The 26,997-nt window shown below is 50.2% G+C and overlaps 1 protein-coding gene across 6 annotated transcripts; it reads right to left on the reverse strand.

The window, feature by feature from the left end:
- Positions 1–1,829: 1,829 nt before the first annotated feature.
- CHPF2 (chondroitin polymerizing factor 2) lies at positions 1,830–25,517 on the reverse strand. Of its 6 annotated transcripts, XM_077493672.1 has the most exons (7): positions 24,425–25,517; positions 23,589–24,393; positions 21,061–21,126; positions 20,630–20,957; positions 13,604–14,168; positions 11,770–11,952; positions 1,830–3,854 (listed from the first exon to the last, which is right to left on the reverse strand). In XM_077493672.1, the coding sequence occupies exons 4-7, from the start codon at positions 20,884–20,886 to the stop codon at positions 2,592–2,594; spliced, it is 2,268 nt and encodes a 755-aa protein (XP_077349798.1). In that variant the 5' UTR covers positions 20,887–20,957; positions 21,061–21,126; positions 23,589–24,393; positions 24,425–25,517; the 3' UTR covers positions 1,830–2,591. The 6 variants fall into 6 exon arrangements, with proteins under 6 accessions (XP_077349798.1, XP_077349801.1, XP_077349802.1 ...); XM_077493675.1 differs by lacking the exon at positions 23,589–24,393 and having other exon boundaries at positions 20,630–20,943; positions 25,209–25,517; XM_077493676.1 differs by lacking the exon at positions 23,589–24,393 and having other exon boundaries at positions 25,209–25,517.
- Between the last annotated feature and the right edge of the window lie 1,480 nt (positions 25,518–26,997).

Consider the following 26,997-nt stretch of genomic DNA (forward strand, 5'->3'; position numbering starts at 1 on the left):
GGGGCGGTGCTACCACTAGGCAAACTAGACAGCCGCCTAGGGTGCTGCAATTGGCTTATGAGGGAACAGTGAGCGCAGACTCTGTCAGTTAACGTCCAATCAACTGTGCAAACTCTGCAGAGGTTTGGGTGAATCTTGAACCCAAAAGTCAGCACTGCAATTAAATCGCTTGGAGTATCTAAACCGTCTCCTGAAAAGTTCTTTCCATGGTTTTTCTTCCACAGAAAAAGCTCAAAACTCTCTCCTCCTATGTTTAGAAGCTACAGAGCAGTAGCCAATCAAACTTTTGCATTATGGTTCTGGGCTTGATCGTGGCCTCCTTCAGAACGGTTCCATATTCCCATATATTCATTCCAGACCATTGCAACTCAAAATTCTGGTTGCGCGGGCCAAATCACTTTTGTCTGACCATCGCATGCGCCTGACCTCCAAAACAAGGCTTGGCCTGGCCTGGTGAGACGTGCATCTTCAGCTCTGGAGTTGGAGAAGTCCTTCCTCCCTCTGAGGATCTGAAAAGATCTCCGGAGAGATGATGCCCAGACAGGCTGGGGAGGGGCCCTGAACACTCTTCCGCTGTATGGGACTTGGCCGTCTCAACATTCTGGAACCTAAAAACGATTCAGTTATTCCCCACAACGCTGGCCCAGGGAGATGTGGTACTGGAACCTCAATGGGCCCTCCCAGATCCTCTATCCCAAGGACCGATTTAACCTCCTGCGCCTCGGTCACTGGCTTAGGCTGTTCGGTCAATGGCCTGGCTGCTGAAGGATAAAGCCCCACCTGATTCGGTTATCCCTACACTTTTGAAACCTAGAAAATCAACTTCTAGTAATGTCTACCATTGCACCCAGAGAGCATATTCATCATGGCATAAGGCTGGGAATTCCATCCCAGAACGTCTTTTTTCCAGTCTGCTCTGGATCAATATTTGGCCTTGTGTATCTACAAAAACAAAGAACCAACATGACGGCTTATCATGGTACCATTGAGGAATTCAAACAAATATTATAAAGTATTATTTGTTTGAATTCCTCAATGGTACCGTGATAATCCGTCATGTTTGTTCTTTGTTTTTGTCTATCTAGGATGAGGTACCCCATAGCCGTTCTGTTCACAATTTTTATATATGGCCTTGTGTATCATCAGTACCAAAAGGTCAAGTTTTGCAAAGACTGCTTGCCTCTCGCCCCTTAGCGAAAACCTTTTTAGAGGGTGTTGCTCACATTATCCCCCCCATACACTGTGTGGAGCACTGTGGGAGCTCAACCTGGTTCTGTGGGTTCCTCAGAAACTGCCCTTTGAACATATCAGAGATATTCCTCCCCAACCCCGACTTTACACAACTCATTAGCCAGACACATCTACTGGCGGCCAATAATTGAGAAGACGCATCTACTGGCGGCCAATAATTTGGAAGACGCATCTACTGGCGGCCAATAATTGGGAAGACGCATCTACTGGCGGCCAATAATTTGGAAGACGCATCTACTGGCGGCCAATAATTGGGAAGACGCATCTACTGGCGGCCAATAATTGGGAAGACGCATCTACTGGCGGCCAATAATTGGGAAAACGCATCTACTGGCGGCCAATAGTTGGGAAAACGCATCTACTGGCGGCCAATAATTGGGAAGACGCATCTACTGGCGGCCAATAATTGGGAAGACGCATCTACTGGCGGCCAATAATTGGGAAGACGCATCTACTGACACGTCTAATGGTGGCCAATAATTGTGAACACACGTCTACTGACGGCCAATAATTGGGAAGACACATCCACTGGCTGCCAAATATTGGAAAGATGAGTGACCTTCACACAACGGAACACATTATAGTAAAATATAAATAACTTTATTTGCATTTTGATGATCACAGCAGTACAGACGCCTCTAGCATGATAGGGCAGGTTTAGGTTCGGTTTGGTAATGTGGAACTGGTCACAGTTTAGGTTTTGTTGGTCTGGTCATGTAAGACTGGTCCCAGTTTGGGTGCTGTTGGCCTGTTCACTTGGGACTGGCCTCAGTTTAGGTCCTGTTGGCCTGGTCTCACTTTAGGTTCTGTTTGGTAATGTGGAACTGGTCACAGTTTAGGTTCTGTTGGTCTGATCTCGTGGCACTGATCCCAGTTTAGGGGCTGTTGGCCTGGTCACATGGGACTGGTCTCAGTTTAGGTTCTGTTGGTCTGGTCACATGGGACTGGTCTCAGTTTAGGTTCTGTTGGTCTGGTCATGATGCACTGATCCCAGTTTAGGTGCTGTTGGTCTGGTCATGATGCACTGATCCCAGTTTAGGTGCTGTTGGTCTGGTCATGATGCACTGATCCCAGTTTAGGTGCTGTTGGTCCGGTCATGATGCACTGATCCCAGTTTAGGTGCTGTTGGTCTGGTCATATGGTGCTGATCCGATTTTATGTGCTGTTGGTCTGGTCACGTGGGACTGGTCTCCGTTTAGGTGCTTTTGGTCTGGTCATGTGAAAGTGGTCCCAGTTTAGGTGCTGTTGGTCTGGTCACGTGGGAGTCAACTCAGATTAGGTGCTGTTGAACTGGTCTCAGTTTAGGTTCTGTGGTCTGGTCACGTGGCACTGATCCCAGTTTAGGTGCTGTTGGTCTGGTCCTGGTTGAAGAGAGCTGTAGCCAGCTGAATACGAGATCCGAGTGATTCCAGATTGCTTATGACACAGCGGTGATAACTCTCTCCTGATTGAAGGGTGCTGCACTTCCTCAGGGAGAACCTCTGCACCAATGATGGCTCCACAGCCCTGAAGACATGCAGCTGGGAGTGTCTGAGGAACAGTTCCAGAAGCTCCGTTCCGGCACCATCTTCCTCCTCATCCTCCGGTGCCTCCACCTCCATGGCCATTCTGTTCCGGGCCGCCATGAAGTCTGAGTTATAGAAGCAGAACTCTGAGGAGGAGAACCGGTCAAAGTGTCCATCATGGAGGAAGTCTGCAGATGGCGGGGCGGAGAAGCCGTGGCGGGACATGTCGGGGTTGTATTCCTGATAGTGAACCGGAGAGAAGACCTGCCAGGCACTGATGGCGTTCATCCGGCAGCGGTTCAGCGCCTCTGCGGTCACTTCACTCCAAACACTCAGCAGAAAGAAGAGGGTCTCCATGGGATGCTTCTTGGAGACGATTTCCATCAGACTGACCTGGGAGGGGATCTCTGTGCGGACGCTGGTCACTTCCAGGCGGAGGAAGGAGTAACGGCTCTCCAATTCAGACACCATCCCCCGCACCCCTTCAAACACATCCTGAACCTGCCCCGAGGAGGTCACGTCATACACCAGCAACACCGTCAGGGCCACGTTCTCCTGTGGGTCCAGAAGGTTGGTGGCAAAGGAATCAAGAAAAGCTGAAATGTGGCCAGCATCGGCCGGCATCAATGGTACCACGACCTGCACCGGCGTGGCCTCAGTCACATATGGCATGGGAAGAATTTCCACCAGGCCCAGGGGGCGCAGAAGGCTAAGGCGTTTGATGATTACTCCAGCGTGACCCTTCTTAGTGGTGGCTTCCAGCACCAGGTCCAGGGTGTACTCCATCCCCCTGGTGGGGTCAAAGCGTCTGTAGCCGTTCAGCAGATGACGCTTCCTGAAGTGAAGCCATGGATGATAGCGGTGATTGAGCTGCTCCAGAGCCTCTTCCAGCACCTGCTGTATGTCCGACAACCAGACCCCCCGCAGGGGACACTTGGGGGCCCCATCGTGGCAGGAGAAGGTGTGCGTCTCTGTAAAGTATTCCCAAGTCAGCAAGTCAAAATGGGATTTTGGGGTGAATGGTGGGTTGACTCCGACTGGCCACAGAAGACTGGCTTCTCCATCCGGGGTCAGAGAGGAAAGGTTCCGGATTTCACCCTGAAGGAGAAAAAGAGGAAGAATTAGAGACGAGGAGGACGCCCTCTACAGACACATCCAGCAATTACTGATCGGTTTATAACCATTTGCTGACTGCCTAACTGGGAAAATATGTTTTCAGTTGGATGCCATAACCCCGGTATTAAAACTTTCTGTAGCCACTGTTTTTTCTGATAAAAGAGATCTGAGCAGCTGAATAGCTGATGGATCACTTTTAGAAGTGGAGAGAAGGGACACCCCCCCCCCCCACCTTCCTCCTGCCACCATTCTGGTGGTTCTTGGCCTTACCTGGCTCATCGGGAAGTCCAGGAACAGGTGGTTGTGGTGGTGGCTGGCCATTGAGATTAGCAGAGGAAAGATGGCCTCCACTCAACTCTATGACATAGGAGGCCCGGAGCGACATTGCGACATCACTTCCGGGCCCAATGTAAACAATGCCTTTTTTTTTTGTTTTTGGAAAACATGAGATCAATGTTTTGTTTTTGATCTGATGCTTTCCATTGTAGAGGAGAAATCTGGGGTCTCATAGACTCCAGATCTCTCCATAAAGAGGACCTGTTTCTTGCCTGTTGCTGTCACAAGCGATGTTTACATTCCTTCTCACCGCAATAATAAGTGATAAAAATTTTCAAAGTGATAAAAAAATATGTAAAGGGATAGTGTACAAATTAAATAATAATACAAAAAAATAGAGTCTAGAGCGTCCTGTCCGGCATGCTCACGCGCAGTGGTGAACGCATACATAGGTCACTCCCAAACATGTAAACGGTGTTCACAGCACACATGTGAGGTATCGCCACGGAGAAGAATTCTAGCGCCAGACCTCCTCTGTAACTCTAAACATTTTTAAAGCGTCACCTAAGAAGATTTTTAACCACTTGCTTACTGGGCACTTAAACCCCCCTCCTGCCCAGACCAATTTTCAGCTTTCAGCGCTGATGCACTTTGAATGACAATTGCGCGGGCATACAACACTGTACCCAAATGAAATGTTTATCATTTTTTTCCCACAAATAGAGCTTTCTTTTGGTGGTATTTAATTACAGCTCGGAGTTTTATTTTTTGCTAAACAAACAAAAAAAGATGCAAAAAAAATCAATAAAAAAAAATCATGTTTAATAGTTTGTTATAAAATTTGGCAAACAAGTCATTTTTCTCCTTCATTGAAATGCGCTGATGAGGCGGCACTGATAGGCTGCACTGGTGGGCACTGATGGGCTGCATTGGTGGGCACTGATGGGCTGCACTGGTGGGCACTGATAGGCTGCATTGGTGGGCACTGATAGGCTGCACTGGTGGGCACTGATAGGCATAGTTAAGGCGGCACTAATAGGCACAGATAAGGCAGTACTGATGGGCACAGATAAGGCGGCACTGATGGGCAAAGATGGGCACATATAAGATGGCATGGATGGGTGGCACTAAGGGGCACTGATAGGTACCACTGATAGATGGGACTGATAGGTAGCTCTGATAGGTGGCACTGATGGGCGGCACTGATGGGCACTGGTAGATGACACTGATGGGCACGGATATGTGGCACTGGGGTGCAGCACCGTTGTTGAGGCAGATTGTGGGTGGCACTGTGGGCACTGATGTGTGGCACTGCTGGGTGGCACTTATTTATTCCTGAGGGGGGCAGGTGGACACTGGAAAGCTGGCCGTGATCGGGACTGTTGTCCCGATCGCGGCCGCCGGTGATCGGCTCTTTTTTTTTTTTCTCCTTGCGCTGACAGCGCGAGGAGGAATAATAGCCAATTACCGGCTCCGTTGTATCACATGATCAGCTGTCATTGACTGACAGCTGATCACGTGGTAAGGGGTCGGGATCGACCCCTTGCTCGGATCCGTGATCAGGCGAGTCTGATAGGGGGCGCGCAGGCCGCTCGTGCACGGGACGACGTCAATAGACGTCGTCCCGGCAAAGGAGGTCCGCGCTGTAGCCGTCATTTGGCTATAGCGCGGGTCTCAAGTGGTTAAGTATTGTCGTTTGTCGCCATTCCACGAGTGTGCGTAATTTTAACGCATGGCATGTTTGGTATCTAGTTACTTGGTGTAAAATCATCTTTATATTTTACAGCGCTGGAGACCTGAGCTCAATTACTATGAGGGATACTGGGGGGGGGACACAACAAAGATGTGATACCCCTTTTCTGGTAACAAAGCAAAAAGGGACGTTGGGGTTAACACAACCCCCGGGACTTTTAAGGTGCTAGATAATGAATGATTGGTCAGGATCACAGAAACAAATTCATTATACTAAAAAAAATTTACAGACAATAAAAACATTGGTAATACCATTCAGATAATGGATACAATCAATAAATCCCACCAAAGTGGTGAAACATAAAACAACTAATCATTCCATAGTATCCCACTCTACATGTTTCGCTTGTTTAGCTTCCTCAGGAGTGTTACGGTATATGAATGAACTAGAAAATAAAATGTATAAGAAAATTCAATTAAAAAAACACATATTTTACCCCTTTTCTGGTGTTAATCCCTCTTGCTGATGGAACGCCCCAAATTCTTGAAGCTTTTGTGACACTTTTGGCTCTGACAGCGACTCGCCCCACCAAATTCAGAATAAAATATCGCCAGTGGAAGCGAATTAGGAAGGGCTCTCCATTGGCGTACAGAGAGAGAGAAGGCGACACAGAAAGTGTCTCTCGTGTGCGGTTCTAAAAGTGCGCCAAATTCAAGTCCAGGTTCTAGACGGGTAAGTGGATTTGGCGCACACTGCCTCACTTTTACAACTCGTGAGAGACACTTCCCCAAATCCGGCTTTATGAATGCCAGGGACCCTCGTCTTCTCCTGAGACTCCTCCCACAATCCGGATAACATACACCCCCCCATTAGAGTGTACATTTTTGTTGAATAAATATCTTACAAACATACAACCTTATAAAAGCATATTTACATATATACAGAATAACATTTTATAGAAATAACCAAAAATAGCTTACTTCAGCATAAATAATGGCGGCCTTTTTCCAAAATCTTATAAAATCTAGGGATGCGAAAGGACAGAAAGCAGAGGTGGCTCTAGGCTTTTTGAGGCCTTAGGCAAAACCTAGACATGAGGCCCCACTCATGCCCATAATGGAAAAAATAATTCAAGCGATAAAAAAATGAACTGTATAAATTACATATATTAAGAGCTTTAAAGTGCTGGTGTCAGTGCTCTCAGTGCTGGTGTCTGTGCTCTCTATCTAACAGGCAATGTTAAACCGTTGCCGGTCTGAGCTTAATGCCGCAGCGGCATTGTTGTCAGCAGAGGCAGCTCTTCAATTAGGTTGTCGCGAGGCCCCTGTGAGTGCGAGGCCTTAGGCGACCGCCTTATTTGCCTAATTAGAGAGCCGCCTCTGACAGAAAGAAATCCACACCCCCAGAGACTGACAGACAGCAGCTACGGGGACTTGACATTCCTCCACGCCTTTGTCCGGACCCACACCTGCCCTTCCCAAGACCCCAAATCTTCCCAACCTCCCCCAGAACGTCGTGCACCATCACCTTTAATGAAAGGACTTTTTTTCCCGAAGTGGACACCTGACACCGTGCATTAAATGTGAAGAAACGGACTGCTAAGCTAAGTAGAAAAAGCGTCTCAAAATTCCGGCGAGTCTGAAAAGCCCTGTATGACCATTCTGCATCGCTCAAGAGGGAAAGGAAAGGTATACCCAAAGCCCCACCCACCCACATATAGACTTCTATATTAAAGGGGCACTGAAGCAAGACATGGTGCATTGTCTCCTTGACACCGCCACGCTCCACACACCATGGTTCATCGCAGAGTAATTCTTCAAGTTGCCCTTCACATAGAGTCATGGAACGAGCGCCAGGCCAATACCCAAAACTTTAAAGGGATTCTCTCCAGATCAATCAAGCGCAGACCCTCCCTCATAACAGGGCCTGGGTAATTCCTCAAGGCCAGAGGTTTGCTAAAGGCGGATTCAACAACCCTCCTCTCCAGGATCTTCCTAGGAAGAGACTTAAAGAGGAAGTAAACCCTAATGGGTTTACTTCCTCTTCGTTTCCCTGCAAAGGTAAAGCATAATGAGCTACTATGCATCGCATCGCATCACATAGTAGCCCATTATGTGTCACTTACCTGACACAGGAGCCAGCGATGTCACCGATGTCCCCTCTTCCACGGAGCGTCCATCTTCCTTCCGGGTATTGTGGGTCTGGCATGTAGGTTTAGGAGATATTTCTTTCACCTACAGGTAAGGCTTAATCTAGGCTTACCTGTAGGTAAAAGTGGTCTGTAAGGGTTTACAACCACTTTAATTTCCTCCGCCATCACTCACCACTGCTGAAGCATTTTCAGACACGGGGCAATGTAAGCCAGGAGCTTACCATGTCGGACCCTCAGGCAGTGGCGTAACTAGAACCTTCAGGGCCCCGATGCAAGAAACCATGAAGGGCCCCCCTGAACCCCAGCCAGGGCCCTTCCCTCCGAGTCCGGCGGTGGAACTCCAGGGCGTGGTCACAGGTATGACCTTTGTGAGCCCTGTAGTTCCACCACTGGCATCAGTAGTTTTTTTTTATTATTATTATTTTTTTTTAGGTGCCCCATTGGGGGCAGGATGCGGTCCCCGTCCCCAGAAGAGATGAGGTCCTTTTCTCCAGGGCAGATGAAGTTACTGCCCCCAGGTGAGAAGGGGTCCCTGTCCTCAGGGGAGATGGGGGTCCATGTCCCCACGTGAGAAGGGGCCCCTGTCCCCAGGGGGAGATGGAGGGGGTATGTAATGGTGTGTGGGGGATGGGGTCCTCTCACTCGCTGTGACCAAGCTGCAGGCCGCGCACTCATCCATGTTGGCCTGGGCTCCATCCAGTGTGCTGGACGGGCGATCAGCATATCTCCCAGAAAGACCTTTCATCATCTGTGGATGACGGGGGAGGAGGGGGGCTGGCAGACAAGCCTGCAGTGTCCTCCGGGGGCTCTCATAGGGCTGCACTGCATCTGTGTGCTTAAAGTTTGTTTACCCGGGAGAAGTATGCAGTGCAGTGTGGGCCGGACTCGGGGGGGGGGGGGGGGCGGGACTCTGGCTGGGGAGAACAGACATCGGACTGAGCGGCAATGCATGGAGCAGGAGAGGGGTACTCTGAGGAGCCGGCCGAGGACACAGGTCATGCGGGGAATGCACAACTAAAGAGCAGCCAGTGCGATAGTCGAGCATGGAGCTCTGCTAGTCACCCTCCACCTCCAGCCACCCGTGTGCATGGTGCACTGGTACCCCTAGCTGCCTATGCTGCTGCCGGCCATATGTAGAAGGGGCTGCATGGGCCCCCTGCAGCACAGGGCCCAGTTGCGGTCGCAACTGCTGCACCCCCTATAGTTACGCCCCTGCCCTCAGGCTTTTCACTGGCCTACCATTCACCCAGCATTGCAGAAAAATCCTAAACCAGGACTGAAAAATACCAACCCACCAGGTGGTTCCTATGCCAGCATATTACCAAAATTATGTTTCAAAAACATCAGAGAAAAAAAAATACCACTGGGTTGAGCATACCTAGGCCACCCATCCTCCTGGGAAGGTAGGTTACAGACCTCTTAATGAGGTTCAGTTTGTTCCCCCATAACAGTTGGAAGAAACAGCTGTAGATCTTCACATAGAGAGACACTGGCATAATACAGACAAAGCTGACGTACAGAAATACCGGGATCAGGTACGTTTTAACCACTTGAGATCCGCGCTATTGCCAAATGACGGCATTAGCGCGGACCTACATTTCCGGGACTACGTCTATTGACGTCGTCCCGGTTACGAGCGGCCTGCGCGCCCCCTGAGGGGCGCGCGCGGCGCGCTCTGTGATCGGCGAGTCCATGAGACTCGCCTGATCACCAATCCGTGCAAGGGGTCGATCCCGACCCCTTATCACGTGATCAGCTGTCAGCCAATGACAGCTGATCATGTGATAGAACGGAGCCGGTAATCGGCTATTATTCCTCCTCGCGCTGACAGCGCGAGGAGAAAAAAAAAAAGCCGATCACAAGGGACCACCTGCCACCTGCCAGTGCCCACCTGCCTCCCGCAGTGCCATCCTGAAGTAAAATAAAAAGCAAAAGTAAGTGCCCCCCGTCAGTGCCCACAGTGCCACCCCACAGTGCCACCCACAGTGCCACCCAATCTGCCTCAAAGGTGCTGCACCCCAGTGCCGCCCATCAGTGCCCAGCAGTGCCGCCCATCAGTGCCCAGCAGTGCCGCCCATCAGTGCCCAGCAGTGCCACCTATCAGTGCCACCTATCAGTGCCCATCAGTCCCATCTATCTGTGGTACCTATCAGTGCCCATCCATGCCACCCATCCGTGCCACTTATCCGTGCCACCCATCCGTGCCATCTTATCTGTGCCCATCTTTGCCCATCAGTGCCGCCTTATCTGTGCCCATCGGTGCCGCCTTATCTGTGCCTATTAGTGCCGCCTTAACTATGCCTATCAGTGCCCACCAGTGCAGCCTATCAGTGCCCACCAATGCAGCCCATCAGTGCCCACCAATGCAGCCTATCAGTGCCGCCTAATCAACGCACTTCAATGAAGGAGAAAAATTACCTGTTTGCAAAATTTTATAACAAACTATTAAACATGATTTTTTTTTTTGCATCTTTTTTTGTTTGTTTAGCAAAAAATAAAACTCCGAGCTGTAATTAAATACCACCAAAAGAAAGCTCTATTTGTGGGAAAAAAATGATAGAAATTTCATTTGGGTACAGTGTTGTATGCCCGCGCAATTGTCATTCAAAGTGCATCAGCGCTGAAAGCTGAAAATTGGTCTGGGACTGAGGGGGGTTTAAGTGCCCAGTAAGCAAGTGGTTAATCAGGTCAGTCCTTTCCCTGTAAGAGAATTTCCAATCCTTCCAGATGGCAAGCTTGGCATCAGTATCTTGTTTCCTGCTTACCCGATTTGCGAGACCATAAATCGCCGGGATCAAATTTGATGCCTAAAACTTTAATTTCCTGGCGGGGCTCTGGGAAGGTGTCCGGAACCTCAAAGCCATCTCCTTCCTCTCCCATCCAGAAAACCCTCACTCTTACCCTGGTTGATCTATGAACCAGATGCCTCAGCATAATGCTCCATCACTGAGACCACCTCCTCTCTGTCCCAGAGATGAAGCTGTTTGATGAAGGGGTCCTGCGTGGCCCTAAAACGTCGCCTTTTTGGTAACTATGTTTTAACCTGATGAAGGGATCGACTGCAAATGCTTATAGCAGAGGACTTAAAGGACACCTCTGACACACACCCGAGCAAACCTCAAACGGCCGTCCTTTCCAACCATCAATAAAGCCAACCAGCCAATCAATAAAGCCCCCCTCCAGGCCATACTTGCCAAGAAGCAGCCATAGGTACTCATGATTGACCCGATCAAAAGCTTTGGCCTGATCTAAAGCCAGCAAATACTTTCTCCAGCCTGCAGCCCTGCACCGTTCCAGGACCTCCCGGACAGCTAATGCCACTGAAAAAGTGCTTCTACCCTGAACAGAACAGTGCTGGTGGTGAGAAAAGTAGATCATCCGCTACAGACGATACACACCAGAAATTTATTTTTGCCAGTATCTTCCTATCAACATTGAGAAGGCTAATGGGCCTTTTTCAATTCTCGAAGAATCTTTACCCTTTGACAGAAGAATCACTGCAGATTGTCGTATGGAGGAAGAGAGTGAAACCTCTCTAAGACAGCCATTAAAAACCTCCACCAAATATGGGGCCAGAGTAACCTTAAAGTGCTTCTAAAACTCGGCTGTCAATCCATCTGGCCCAGGAGACTTCTAAATGGAAAGCTTATCAATAGCCTTGAAACATAAAAAAAAAAAAAAGCTAAATAAAAAGGAAATAGAAATGAATATTTATATTCCCAGGTGCGACAGGTCCTCTTATAGTAAATGGGTTCACCTTTTGGAAAGATGCTCACCTGAAGTCTCTGGATCCGGCTGTAGGTTCTGTGCAGTCTCATCTGGCTGACTTTACGCTGCAATCGATACATGAGCGTGGCATCCCGCACAGGATGAGCGGACACGGCTCCCGCCAGAGCCGACTCTTCTATATTATCCATGTCTGCATTTCTTGGGAGATTGAAGGAGATGTAAACCAAACCCTAGAAGGAGAATGAGGAGCGTTAGAGGGACACATGGGTCCTAGGAGGAGTTTAAGGGGTGTTAGAGAGACACGTGAGCTCTAGGAGGAGATTAAGGGGTGTTGAGCCCTAGGAGGATATTGAGGGGTGTTAGAAGGACACGTGAGTCCTAGGAGAAGATTAAGGGGCGTTAGAGGGACATGTGAGCCATAAGAGGATATTGAGGTGTGTTAGAGGGACACAAGAGTCCTAGGAGGAGACTGAGGGGTGTTAGAGAGACACAAGAATCCTAGGAGGAGACTGAGGGGTGTTAGAGGGACACGTGGGCCCTAGGAGGAGATTAAGGGGCGTTAGAGGGACATGTGAGCCATAAGAGGATATTGAGGTGTGTTAGAGGGACACAAGAGTCCTAGGAGGAGACTGAGGGGTGTTAGAGAGACACAAGAATCCTAGGAGGGGACTGAGGGGTGTTAGAGGGACACACAAGCCATAGGAGGACATGGAGGGATGTTAGAGGGACAAGTGAGCTCTAGGAAGACATTGAGGGATGTTAGAGGGACACATGGGCCCTTGGTGGAGATTGAGGGGTGTTAGATGGAAACATGGGTCCTAGGAGGATATTGAGGGGCGTTAGAGAGACACCTGAGCCCTAGGAGGACATTGAGGGATGTTAGAGGGACACATGAGTCCTAGGAGGTGATTAAGGGGTGTTAGAGGCACACATAGGCCCTTGGTGGAGATTGAGGAGTGTTAGAGGGACACATGAGCCTTAGGAGGCGATTGAGGGGTGTTAGAGGGGCACGTGGGCCCTTGGTGGAGATTGAGGGATGTTAGAGGGACATGTGGGCCCTTGGTGGAGATTGAGGGGTGTTAGAGGGACATGTGGGCCCTGGGTGGAGGTTGAGGGGTGTTAGAGGGACATGTGGGCCCTAGGTGGAGATTGAGGGGTGTTAGAGGGACATGTGGGCCCTGGGTGGAGGTTGAGGGGTGTTAGAGGGACATGTGGGCCCTGGGTGGAGGTTGAGGGGTGTTAGAGGGACATATGGGCCCTAGGTGGAGGTTGAGGGGTGTTAGAGGGACATGTGGGCCCTAGGTGGAGGTTGAGGGGTGTTAGAGGGACATGTGGGCCCTAGGTGGAGGTTGAGGCATGTTAGAGGGACATGTGGGCCCTAGGTGGAGGTTGAGGGGCGTTAGAGGGACATGTGGGCCATAGGTGGAGATTGAGGGGCGTTAGAGGGACATGTGGGCCCTAGGTGGAGGTTGAGGGATGTTAGAGGGACATGTGGGCCCTAGGTGGAGGTTGAGGGGTGTTAGAGGGACATGTGGGCCCTAGGTGGAGGTTGAGGCATGTTAGAGGGACATGTGGGCCCTAGGTGGAGGTTGAGGGGCGTTAGAGGGACATGTGGGCCATAGGTGGAGATTGAGGGGTGTTAGAGGGACATGTGGGCCCTAGGTGGAGGTTGAGGTGTGTTAGAGGGACATGTGGGCCCTAGGTGGAGGTTGAGGGGTGTTAGAGGGACATGTGGGCCCTAGGTGGAGGTTGAGGGATGTTAGAGGGACACGTGGGCCCTAGGTGGAGGTTGAGGGGTGTTAGAGGGACTTGTATATAAAACACATACAATTATAGTAATATGAAATGTCTGGTGTTGGGCTCTATTTGTCTGAACATTACCTGATACTCGGCCACACATGCAATTCCAAGTGTATCCTGAAGGCAGCGCCCCAACCATTCGTCCGGCCGGGAACTAAGTATATCAGAGCGACAGAAATCCAAATGGGGCCCCAGTCTGAGGAGGAGCGCCCTGGACAGGAGGTAACCAGAAGCCCCATGACAGTATCTCCAGTTCTCCTTGCCTCCAATGAACTCCATTGGTTGCCCAAAGTACACAGGAGGCCCGGGGCTGAGATGGTTTACAAGCTCCTTCAGGTGGTAGCCATTAATATAAGAATCATCTTGAGAAACAAAGAACCAATCATAGGTGGATATAAAGTGCGCCTCCAGATAACGCAATGTGTGGTACATTAACCACGCTGGGCGCTCGTCGCCATGGGATACGACCTCCATTCCTGGGAGGGCCTTAGGACTTCGGGCTCCGGTGAAAAACAATAAGCGGCTCACATGAGAGGAGAGCGTGCGATTCACGGCCACAGCGAGCAAGTTCAGGGTGGAGCGAGAAGACAAGACTGTGACCAGCAGACGTTCTCTGTAGCCAAGTTCTGATTGGATGTACCGGGTTCTATGAACAAAGACATGAATACTAATGAGCAAACTGGAGCCAGGAGCCTGACCTCTGGAATTCTCACCCCACCCCCACGCTGTATGAGCTCTCCTACTTCCCACACTGCCATTCCATTGACTTAGATCCTCCATGTTGGGTGGGATGGGTTGCTGTCACACATGTGGGCGTATACATAGTGACAGGCCACTCCTCCTCCTCCTCCATGCCCACAATGGGGGTGGGATATTGCATGTAGATTGATGGAGGCTTCACCTCCCTCTTATTCTAAGACACAGGCAAAAAGGGGGCGTGACACCAGCCTGTGACCGCCAGAAATCCACCCACACCGTGTTATTGCCAAAAATAAATAACGATTTGATTTCAAATATATATTTGTACGACAATTTATAACAGTTTATTGATATTATTTATTTATTTTTACTCTGTGTGCCAAAAGCTGAACATGTGACCGGCAGCAGAGGACTAGAAGCTCCTCCTACTTCTGTTTCCCTGCAGACAGGCTGGGAGAGAGCCGGGTCATGTGACAGCTGGATATCCATTAGGAAAAAGGGACTTGGATGTTTTTTTTATTATAATAATTACAGAGCCGTCACCCCCATACAGAAATAGAAGGGAGAATGTACATTACATGTTCCTGCCAGGAGGCTCCAGCTGGTGGCCACCAACCTGCCACACATGAGGTCATTGAATTATCTATCCGTAAAAAGTTACATGTTGGGACTGTCATGGACCCCTATAACGTGCTGTGAGAGAATGTTTGGCCAGATGAACCCCAACAGGCTCACCTACGGGATACAAGGCTCACCTACGGGATACAAGTCTCACCTACGGGATACAAGTCTCACCTACGGGATACAAGACTCACCTACGGGATACAAGACTCACCTACGGGATACAAGTCTCACCTACGGGATACAAGACTCACCTACGGGATACAAGGCTCACCTACGGGATACAAGTCCCACCTACTGGATACAAGTCCCACCTACGGGATACAAGACTCACCTACGGGATACAAGACTCACCTACGGGATACAAGACTCACCTACGGGATACAAGGCTCACCTACGGGATACAAGTCCCACCTACTGGATACAAGTCCCACCTACGGGATACAAGACTCACCTACGGGATACAAGTCTCACCTACGGGATACAAGACTCACCTACGGGATACAAGTCTCACCTACGGGATACAAGACTCACCTACGGGATACAAGGCTCACCTACGGGATACAAGTCCCACCTACTGGATACAAGTCCCACCTACGGGATACAAGACTCACCTACGGGATACAAGACTCACCTACGGGATACAAGTCCCACCTACGGGATACAAGGCTCACCTACGGGATACAAGACTCACCTACGGGATACAAGTCCCACCTACTGGATACAAGTCCCACCTACGGGATACAAGGCTCACCTACGGGATACAAGGCTCACCTACGGGATACAAGGCTCACCTACGGGATACAAGTCCCACCTACTGGATACAAGTCCCACCTACGGGATACAAGGCTCACCTACGGGATACAAGACTCACCTACGGGATACAAGACTCACCTACGGGATACAAGGCTCACCTACGGGATACAAGGCTCACCTACGGGATACAAGTCTAACCCACGGGATACAAGACTCACCTACGGGATACAAGACTCACCTACGGGATACAAGTCCCACCTACGGGATACAAGTCTCACCTACGGGATACAAGACTCACCTACGGGATACAAGTCTCACCTACGGGATACAAGGCTCACCTACGGGATACAAGTCCCACCTACGGGATACAAGTCTCACCTACGGGATACAAGACTCACCTACGGGATACAAGTCTCACCTACGGGATACAAGACTCACCTACGGGATACAAGGCTCACCTACGGGATACAAGGCTCACCTACGGGATACAATCTCACCTACGGGATACAATCTCACCTACGGGATACAAGTCTCACCTACGGGATACAAGACTCACCTACGGGATACAAGTCTCACCTACGGGATACAAGACTCACCTACGGGATACAAGGCTCACCTACGGGATACAAGGCTCACCTACGGGATACAATCTCACCTACGGGATACAATCTCACCTACGGGATACAAGTCTCACCTACGGGATACAAGACTCACCTACGGGATACAAGTCTCACCTACGGGATACAAGTCCCACCTACGGGATACAAGTCCCACCTACGGGATACAAGTCTCACCTACGGGATACAAGACTCACCTACGGGATACAAGGCTCACCCACGGGATACAATCTCACCTACGGGATACAATCTCACCTACGGGATACAAGGCTCACCTACGGGATACAAGACTCACCTACGGGATACAAGACTCACCTACGGGATACAAGACTCACCTACGGGATACAAGTCTCACCTACGGGATACAAGACTCACCTACGGGATACAAGACTCACCTACGGGATACAAGACTCACCTACGGGATACAAGTCTCACCTACGGGATACAAGGCTCACCTACGGGATACAAGGCTCACCTACGGGATACAAGTCTCACCTACAGGATACAAGTCTCACCTACTGGATACAAGACTCACCTACAGGATACAATCTCACCTACGGGATACAAGTCTCACCTACGGGATACAAGACTCACCTACTGGATACAAGTCTCACCTACGGGATACAAGACTCACCTACTGGATACAAGTCTCACCTACGGGATACAAGACTCACCTACTGGATACAAGTCTCACCTACGGGATACAAGTCTCACCTACGGGATACAAGTCTCACCTACTGGATACAAGACTCACCTACTGGATACAAGTCTCACCTACGGGATACAAGACTCACCCACGGGATACAAGACTCACCCACAGGATACAAGACTCACCTACGGGATACAAGACTCACCTACGGGATACAAGACTCACCTACGGGATACAAGTCTAACCCACGGGATATAAGACTCACCTACGGGATACAAGACTCACCTACGGGATACAAGTCTAACCCACGGGATATAAGACTCACCTACGGGATACAAGGCTCATCTACGGGATACAAGTCTCACCTACGGGATACAAGTCTCACCTACGGGATACAAGTCTCATCTACGGGATACAAGTCTCACCTACGGGATACAAGTCTCACCTACTGGATACAAGTCTAACCCACGGGATATAAGACTCACCTACGGGATACAAGTCTCACCTACGGGATACAAGACTCACCTACTGGATACAAGACTCACCTACGGGATACAAGTCTCACCTACTGGATACAAGACTCACCTACTGGATACAAGTCTCACCTACGGGATACAAGACTCACCCACGGGATACAAGACTCACCCACGGGATACAAGACTCACCTACGGGATACAAGTCTAACCCATGGGATATAAGACTCACCTACGGGATACAAGACTCACCTACGGGATACAAGTCTAACCCACGGGATATAAGACTTACCTACGGGATACAAGGCTCATCTACGGGATACAAGTCTCACCTACGGGATACAAGTCTCACCTACGGGATACAAGTCTAACCCACGGGATATAAGACTCACCTACGGGATACAAGTCTCACCTACGGGATACAAGACTCACCTACTGGATACAAGACTCACCTACGGGATACAAGTCTCACCTACTGGATACAAGACTCACCTACTGGATACAAGTCTCACCTACGGGATACAAGACTCACCCACGGGATACAAGACTCACCCACGGGATACAAGACTCACCCACGGGATACAAGACTCACCTACGGGATACAAGTCTAACCCACGGGATATAAGACTCACCTACGGGATACAAGACTCACCTACGGGATACAAGTCTAACCCACGGGATATAAGACTCACCTACGGGATACAAGGCTCATCTACGGGATACAAGTCTCACCTACGGGATACAAGTCTCACCTACGGGATACAAGTCTCATCTACGGGATACAAGTCTCATCTACGGGATACAAGTCTCACCTACGGGATACAAGTCTCACCTACTGGATACAAGTCTAACCCACGGGATATAAGACTCACCTACGGGATACAAGTCTCATCTACGGGATACAAGTCTAACCCACGGGATACAAGTCTCACCTACAGGATACAAGTCTCACCTACTGGATACAAGACTCACCTACTGGATACAAGTCTCACCTACGGGATACAAGACTCACCTACGGGATACAAGACTCACCTACTGGATACAAGACTCACCTACAGGATACAAGTCTAACCCACGGGATATAAGACTCACCTACGGGATACAAGTCTCACCTACGGGATACAAGTCTCACCTACTGGATACAAGACTCACCTACAGGATACAAGTCTCATCTACTGGATACAAGACTCACCTACTGGATACAAGTCTCATCTACTGGATACAAGGCTCACCCACGGGATACAAGACTCACCTACGGGATACAAGTCTCATCTACTGGATACAAGGCTCACCCACGGGATACAAGACTCACCTACGGGATACAAGTCTCATCTACGGGATACAAGTCTCATCTACGGGATACAAGTCTCACCTACGGGATACAAGACTCACCCACGGGATACAAGTCTAACCCACGGGATACAAGTCTCACCCACGGGATACAAGTCTCACCTACGGGATACAAGTCTCATCTACGGGATACAAGTCTCATCTACGGGATACAAGTCTCATCTACGGGATACAAGTCTCACCTACGGGATACAAGTCTCATCTACGGGATACAAGTCTCACCTACGGGATACAAGTCTCACCCACGGGATACAAGTCTCACCTACGGGATACAAGACTCACCTACGGGATACAAGTCTCATCTACGGGATACAAGTCTCATCTACGGGATACAAGTCTCATCTACGGGATACAAGTCTCACCTACGGGATACAAGTCTCACCTACGGGATACAAGTCTCATCTACGGGATACAAGTCTCACCTACGGGATACAAGTCTCATCTACGGGATACAAGTCTCATCTACGGGATACAAGTCTCATCTACGGGATACAAGTCTCACCTACGGGATACAAGTCTCATCTACGGGATACAAGTCTCATCTACGGGATACAAGTCTCATCTACGGGATACAAGTCTCATCTACGGGATACAAGTCTCACCTACGGGATACAAGTCTCATCTACGGGATACAAGTCTCACCTACGGGATACAAGTCTCATCTACGGGATACAAGTCTCATCTACGGGATACAAGTCTCACCCACGGGATACAAGTCTCACCTACGGGATACAAGTCTCATCTACGGGATACAAGTCTCATCTACGGGATACAAGTCTCATCTACGGGATACAAGTCTCACCTACGGGATACAAGTCTCATCTACGGGATACAAGTCTCATCTACGGGATACAAGTCTCATCTACGGGATACAAGTCTCACCCACGGGATACAAGTCTCACCTACGGGATACAAGTCTCATCTACGGGATACAAGTCTCATCTACGGGATACAAGTCTCACCCACGGGATACAAGTCTCACCTACGGGATACAAGTCTCATCTACGGGATACAAGTCTCATCTACGGGATACAAGTCTCATCTACGGGATACAAGTCTCACCTACGGGATACAAGTCTCATCTACGGGATACAAGTCTCACCTACGGGATACAAGTCTCACCCACGGGATACAAGGCTCACCCACGGGATACAAGACTCACCTACGGGATACAAGTCTCATCTACGGGATACAAGTCTCATCTACGGGATACAAGTCTCATCTACGGGATACAAGTCTCACCTACGGGATACAAGTCTCACCTACGGGATACAAGACTCACCTACGGGATACAAGTCTCACCTACGGGATACAAGACTCACCTACGGGATACAAGACTCATCTACGGGATACAAGTCTCATCTACGGGATACAAGTCTAACCCACGGGATACAAGTCTCATCTACGGGATACAAGACTCATCTACGGGATACAAGACTCATCTACGGGATACAAGTCTCACCCACGGGATACAAGTCTCACCTAGGGGATACAAGGCTCACCTACGGGATACAAGGCTCACCTACGGGATACAAGTCTCACCTACGGGATACAAGGCTCACCTACGGGATACAAGTCTCACCTACGGGATACAAGTCTAACCCACGGGATACAAGTCTCATCTACGGGATACAAGACTCATCTACGGGATACAAGACTCATCTACGGGATACAAGTCTCACCCACGGGATACAAGTCTCACCTACGGGATACAAGGCTCACCTACGGGATACAAGGCTCACCTACGGGATACAAGTCTCACCTACGGGATACAAGGCTCACCTACGGGATACAAGGCTCACCTACGGGATACAAGTCTCACCTACGGGATACAAGTCCCACCTACGGGATACAAGTCCCACCTACGGGATACAAGTCTAACCCACGGGATACAAGTCTCATCTACGGGATACAAGACTCACCTACGGGATACAAGTCTCACCTCAGCACCTTCTTGTGGGAGGGATGTGTTCTGTGGCTGTATGGAACAATCCGGAGCTTCAAGTCATCCATATGGGGCTTTGCTTGCCCAGCCTGTAGCCCAAGTTGGCTCTGAGGATGATCCATGCATGGACCTTCATCTCCTTGTATCCAGGAGATGCGGAGGAGGCTGAGGCTGCAGCCTAAGGAGAGGCCCAGGATAAATGGGAGGGCAGGACGGAGGAGGCCGAGGAGGACTGCGTAAAGCTGCGGAGCCATCCTACAGCGAGGGTCCTACAGCGAGGGTCCTACAGCGAGGGTCCTACAGCGAGGGTCCTACAGCGAGGGTCCTACACAGAGGAGAGAAGAGAATTCATGTCAAACCCTTTCCAGAATGTGGAGCTGAGAAGGTTCCGGGACCCTTTATTTGTGTTTTCTGACTTCTCATCTTACCCGACTTTCCTCAACAATCAGAAAACATCAGATATGAGGCTCCAGCACACAGGACTTCATCGCTGCCTGCAAAGATACAAGTCCAAGATGAATCATAGGAAGACATCCTCCATGTGTCCGCTATCTGTCCCCATAGAGACTCCCTATACAAGATGAATCATAGGAAGACATCCTCCATGTGTCCGCTATCTGTCCCCATAGAGACTCCCTATACAAGATGGATCATAGGAAGACATCCTCCATGTGTCCGCTATCTGTCCCCATAGAGACTCCCTATACAACATGGGTGCTCAACCTGTGGCCCTCCAGCTGTTGCAAAACTACAAGTCCCACGAGGCACTGCAAGGCTTAACAGTTACAAGCATGGCTCCCAAAGGCAAAGGCATGATGGGACTTGCAGTTCTGCAACAGCTGGAGGGCCACAGGTTGAGCACCCATGCTATACAAGATGGGTCATAGGAAGACATCCTCCATGTGTCCGCTATCTGTCCCCATAGAGACTCCCTATACACCCCACCTGTGGTCTGCTACTGAAAACCAATCATCTGTGGAAGATTCTGGGTGAGAATCCAGGTTCAGGCCTCATCCTGGGCCTACATATAGTATATCTGTGTGTAGAGGGATCTGCAGGAAGGCTGGACAGGTCAGAGGCCATTCCACAAGTTACATCAAATCCGTCTGATCTTCACCTTCCGGAATCATCTCCAGATATCAGGACAGTGCCTGGAAAAGGTATTCATACCCCCTGACATTCCCCACATTTTGTTACAACCAAAACCATAAATGTGGGGGCTCTACAAAGTATTGACTCTGGGGGGCGCCATACAAATGCCCCCCCCCCCCCCCCCACTTTTCACATATTTATTTGTATCATTTATAATTTTCCTTCCACATCACAATTATGTGACACTTTGTGTTGGTCCATCACATAAAATCCCAATAAAATACATTTATGGTTTTTGGTTGTAAAATGACAAAATATCAAGGGGTGTGAATACTTTTTCCAGACACTGTAGATAAAATAATCCGATGAGGTCATAGAAGGCGAGGAATTGGTTCAACCAATCAAACAAACCCTGTGAGATGTATGGAGCATCGCCTAACAGGCAGTGTGCAGTCTCTGACCGTCTGCAGAGTTCCCCTATAGGGTGGATCCCTTTAATCTATTGGTTTACACAGATCATGTGATTCCTAGACTCAGCTGATTGGATGTTTCCTCCATATATAACTTTTTAACTATAAACTTGGATCCTCGGATCTCACTCTAGGGTTGCCACCTGTCCAGGATTCACCCGGACAGTCCGGGTTTTGAATCATGTGTCCGGTTTTCAGTCGGCCTGAAACCTGGACATACTATTTAGATCAGATTGTGGCCTTCCAAGTAACCGAGATAGTCACGCACACCTGTTGCTGTCTGGGAGCTGCGGGTGGCTGTCCGGGGGCAGGTTTGGCATCGCTGGGGGGTGAGATGATGATGTCAGCAAGAGCAGTTTGGCCACACCCACTGTTTGCCACAGTGCATGTAGTGCGCCGCATTACTATTGTCATCTAATGTGCACCACGGGAAAACATTGGCCCCGCCACTAATGTGTTTGGTTTGAAGAAAAGGTGGTGACCCGATCTCACACCCAATATGGAATATTATCTGCCCACCTTCCATGACCTCCTGACCCCCTCGGGATTCTGGGGTGTCCCTGCTGTCCTCTCTTGATGGGTCTGTCAGCATTTGTGGACATTGGGGGTCCCTGTCAGTGTTTGTGGACATCGGGGGTCCCTGTGGACATCGGGGGTCCCTGTCAGCATTTGTGGACATGGGGGGTTCCTGTCAGCGTTTGTGGACATTGGGGGGCCCCTGTCAGTGTTTGTGGACATCGGGGGGCCCCTGTCAGCGTTTGTGGACATCGGGGGCCCCTGTCAGCCTTTGTGGACATCGGGGGGCCCCTGTCAGCCTTTGTGGACATCAGGGGTCCCTGTCAGCGTTTGTGGACATCGGGGGTCCCTGTCAGCATTTGTGGACATCGGGGGTCCCTGTCAGCGTTTGTGGACATCGGGGGTCCCTGTCAGCATTTGTGGACATCAGGGGTCCCCTGTCAGCGCTTGGACCTCAGGAACGAGGATCCCAATAATAATAAAGACACCCGCAGTCCATCTCTGCACCCCAGGTTGTCCCTCTATAGAGGAGCACCACCAGTCTGACACAAACCATACACAATGGAAGGAGTGGTGTCAGCTCTGCCCAGTTGTCTTTTGCTAAACTACCTAAACCCAGGTACAGGACAGCTCTGAATTTCTGGCAGGATAAACAAAACACTTCAAATAGAAAACCAAAGAGACCCGATAGGAAGATGATTGTTCAGCCACCAATTTCCTACCTGTCCCTTTCCACCCTGTGGGCACCACCCAGCACTTTGTCCAGCCAGGCGGTGCCAACAGGGCAGATTGTATTCTGGCATTTGGCCTCCCAATACAGATCCGGTCTCTGTGCCTCGGGATCGTGTGCAAGTCTGGAGGTCCATGTCTGAACTTACCTGTTTGGTTGTCTTATCGGGACTTCCGCTTCGGATCTCACTTTACCAAATGTTCTGGACTTCTGGGTTCAATCCGACCTTTGATCTCAGTGAATCTTCGACCCTCCGGGCTCAACCCACATCCTCATTCAGCTCTTTGGACAAAGTATACCAGCAGGTTCAGGTTCCTGGGCTCAGTATACCGGCAGGTTCAGGTTCCTGGGCTCAGTATACCGGCAGGTTCAGGTTCCTGGGCTCAGTATACCGGCAGGTTCAGGTTCCTGGGCTCAGTATACCGGCAGGTTCAGGTTCCTGGGCTCAGTATACCAGCAGGTTCAGGTTCCTGGGCTCAGTATACCAGCAGGTTCAGGTTCCTGGGCTCAGTATACCAGCAGGTTCAGGTTCCTGGGCTCAGTATACCAGCAGGTTCAGGTTCCTGGGCTCAGTATACCGGCAGGTTCAGCTCTCCAGTCTGGTTAGTTGCCTTCATTGGCTGCTTTGAATCTTTCATCTCAGTCTAACTTCTGGTTCAGATCGCTGGGCTCAATGTAACCTGTGGTTCAGGTCTCTGAATACAGTGTAGTTTCTGGTTCATATCTCTGGGCTTGGTGGACCTTATGGTTCAGATCTCGGGGCTGAGTGGACCCCCCTGGTTCAGATCTTGGGCCTGAGTGGACCCCCCTGGTTCAGATCTTGGGTCTGAGTGGACCCCCTGGTTCAGATCTGGGGCCTGAGTGGACCCCCTGGTTCAGATCTGGGGCCTGAGTGGACCCCCTGGTTCAGATCTCAGGGCACCCCCTGGTTCAGATATCTGGGCTCGGAGGACCTCGTAGTTCAGATCTCCAGGCTCGGAGGACCTCGTGGTTCAGATCTCTGGGCTCGATGGACCTTCAGGTTCTGATCTCCGGGCTCGGAGGACCTCGTGGTTCAGATCTCTGGGCTCGATGGACCTTCAGGTTCAGATCTCTGGGCTCGGTGGACCTCGTGGTTCAGATCTCTGGGCTTGAAGGACCTCGTGGTTCAGATATCTGGGCTCAAAGGACCTCGTGGTTCAGATATCTGGGCTCAAAGGACCTCATGGTTCAGATCTCCGGGCTCGGAGGACCTCGTGGTTCAGATCTCCGGGCTCGGAGGACCTCGTGGTTCAGATCTCCGGGCTCGGAGGACCTCGTGGTTCAGATCTCCGGACTCGGAGGACCTCGTGGTTCAGATCTCCGGGCTCGGAGGACCTCGTGGTTCAGATCTCTGGGCTCAAAGGACCTTCAGGTTCTGATCTCCGGGCTCGGAGGACCTCGTGGTTCAGATCTCCAAGCTCGATGGACCTGTTTAGATCTCTGGGCTCGGTGGACCGGCTCGGTGGACCTTGTGGTTCAGATCTCTGGGCCCGATGGACCTTCAGGTTCAGATCTCCAGGCTCGGAGGACCTCGTGGTTCAGATCTCTGGGCTCGAAGGACCTTCAGGTTCAGATCTCTGGGCTCGGTGGACCTTCAGGTTCAGATCTCTGGGCTCGGTGGACCTTCAGGTTCAGATCTCTGGGCTCGGTGGACCTTCAGGTTCAGATCTCTGGGCTCGGTCGACCTTCTGGTTCAGATCTCTGGGCTCGGTGGACCTTCAGGTTCAGATCTCCAAACTTAATATACCTGGTGATTTGGATCTCTGCCTTGGTGCAACTTCTGATTCGGCATTTGGGTCACCCGCCTCGGTGTTCTGACCGGTTCCTATACCCAGGATTGGGGTAGCAGCAGGGTCAGATCTTTACGCTCATTATGTCGGGGCTTCTCCATAAAATTCTGTATAGAAACTACAGAACGAAGGGAGAGAGAGAGAGAGAGGAGAGAATGGATGGAGCACAGCTGACTGCCCAGAATGTTGTTGTTGATAAAGTTCATTCAAAAAAATAAACCATAGAGAGGAAGGAGCTGGTGGATAGGATCCAGGAAACAGTCTGGCCAGCGATAGACAAAAAGAGAGGAGGATAGACTGCCTGATCATAGAGAGGAGAGGAGGATAGACTGCCTGATCATAGAGAGGAGAGGAGGATAGACTGCCTGATCATAGAGAGGAGAGCAGGATAGACTGCCTGATCATAGAGAGAAGAATAGACTGGTCACAGAGAGGGGTGTGGCTGCAGACCGGAGCTCCACTTTTGATAGGAAACATGTGTCCTCCAACTTTTTTTTTTAAATGAACTTTAATGTAACAAACATTCAGTAGACACAAGTGGTGGCAATGGAGGTGACATGTTTCCTGGAGGGGGATATAGCTGCAGACTGGAGCTCTGCCCCCAAAGGAATCATGTGGCCTCCACAATTTGCTTTTAAAAAATCAAATTTAACCCTTTCACTGCTGTTTTTGCGTTTGTTTGTTTTTTGGCACGTGTTTAATAAATAATCTTACTGTTCTGCCGCGTACACACGATCGGATATTCCGGCGTGAAATGTTGGATGTGAGCTTTTTGAAGTTGAATCCGACCGTTTGTACGCTCCATCGGACATTTGTTAGCGGACTTTCCGATTGTGTGTAGACACCGATTGAGTCCGTCGCACAAAAAGTCCACGCATGCTCGGAATCCAGGAAGAGTCGGAAGCGATCGGTCTTGTAAAACTAGCGTTGGTAATGGAGACATCGCGTACGTCTTGCACGTCATCGCGTTCGTGGTTGCCGGTCAATATTTGTGTGGCCGTGTGTATGCAAGACAAGTTGGAGCCGACCTCCTTCAAACAAAAATCCCCGGTTTTGTTGTCGGACTTTCCGGTCGTGTGTTTCGGGGGCATCGGAGTCATGGAACAAAACACATATCTCTTGGATGGGGCAAATACAGGCGGTAAAGATGACTCTCCGGCCAAAACTGCTCTATCCTTTTAGGGTCTTGCTTGGTGTGATCCCCCCCCCCCCCGCATATCTTACACTCACTGCAATGTCTCCTCATTTCGTTTATCTGGGGCCCAATCAAACCAAGGCTGAAGAGATGTCTACTCCATAGACCTAAGTCTCAGGGAGGGCCAAATACCCCCTACTACCACAAAGCTGCTCAGAGAGCTCCTTTAACACAATTATTTGTGGGTAAAGCTGCACCTCTGTGGACACTCATCGATGTGATAGTCACGGACCCCCGGTCCCACCCTCTTCTTTACCTTGGCTTCCACCCCCAACTGCGCCCTAAACATCTAAGCCCTGTCCTATCGCTCGTAGTATGGGACTCTATAAAATACTGGGCCCGCCTGATATCGCCACAGCCTCATCTCCTTCAAATATTTTACTGCCCTTTATTTCCCCCCGGGTTTGCAAAATCTCCAAAGCTATTACTGGTGGCGCAGTAAGGGCTTGAAGGCGGTTCGATTCCTGCTGCCCCCCCGGAGCATTGTCACCTTCCTGGTGGTGCAGTAAGGGATTAAAGGCGGCTCGATTCCTGCTACCCCCCCCCCCCCC

Source organism: Lithobates pipiens, unplaced genomic scaffold, assembly GCF_037356315.1.
Source record: "Lithobates pipiens isolate NorthernLeopardFrog02 unplaced genomic scaffold, aLitPip1_a1.2 Scaffold_19, whole genome shotgun sequence".
NCBI classification, from domain to species: domain Eukaryota; kingdom Metazoa; phylum Chordata; class Amphibia; order Anura; family Ranidae; genus Lithobates; species Lithobates pipiens.

Bases quoted from the DNA above. Each gene is read 5' to 3' on its own strand.
- CHPF2 (XM_077493675.1), bottom strand. From the start codon at position 20,886: ATGGCTCCGCAGCTTTACGCAGTCCTCCTCGGCCTCCTCCGTCCTGCC. The intron at 14,169-20,629 runs GTGAGACTTGTA...CTTTGTTCATAG, and splicing joins TCCCACAAGAAGGTGCTGAG to AACCCGGTACATCCAATCAG. The intron at 3,855-11,769 runs GTGAGCATCTTT...TTTCTCCTTCAG, and splicing joins GCCGGATCCAGAGACTTCAG to GGTGAAATCCGGAACCTTTC.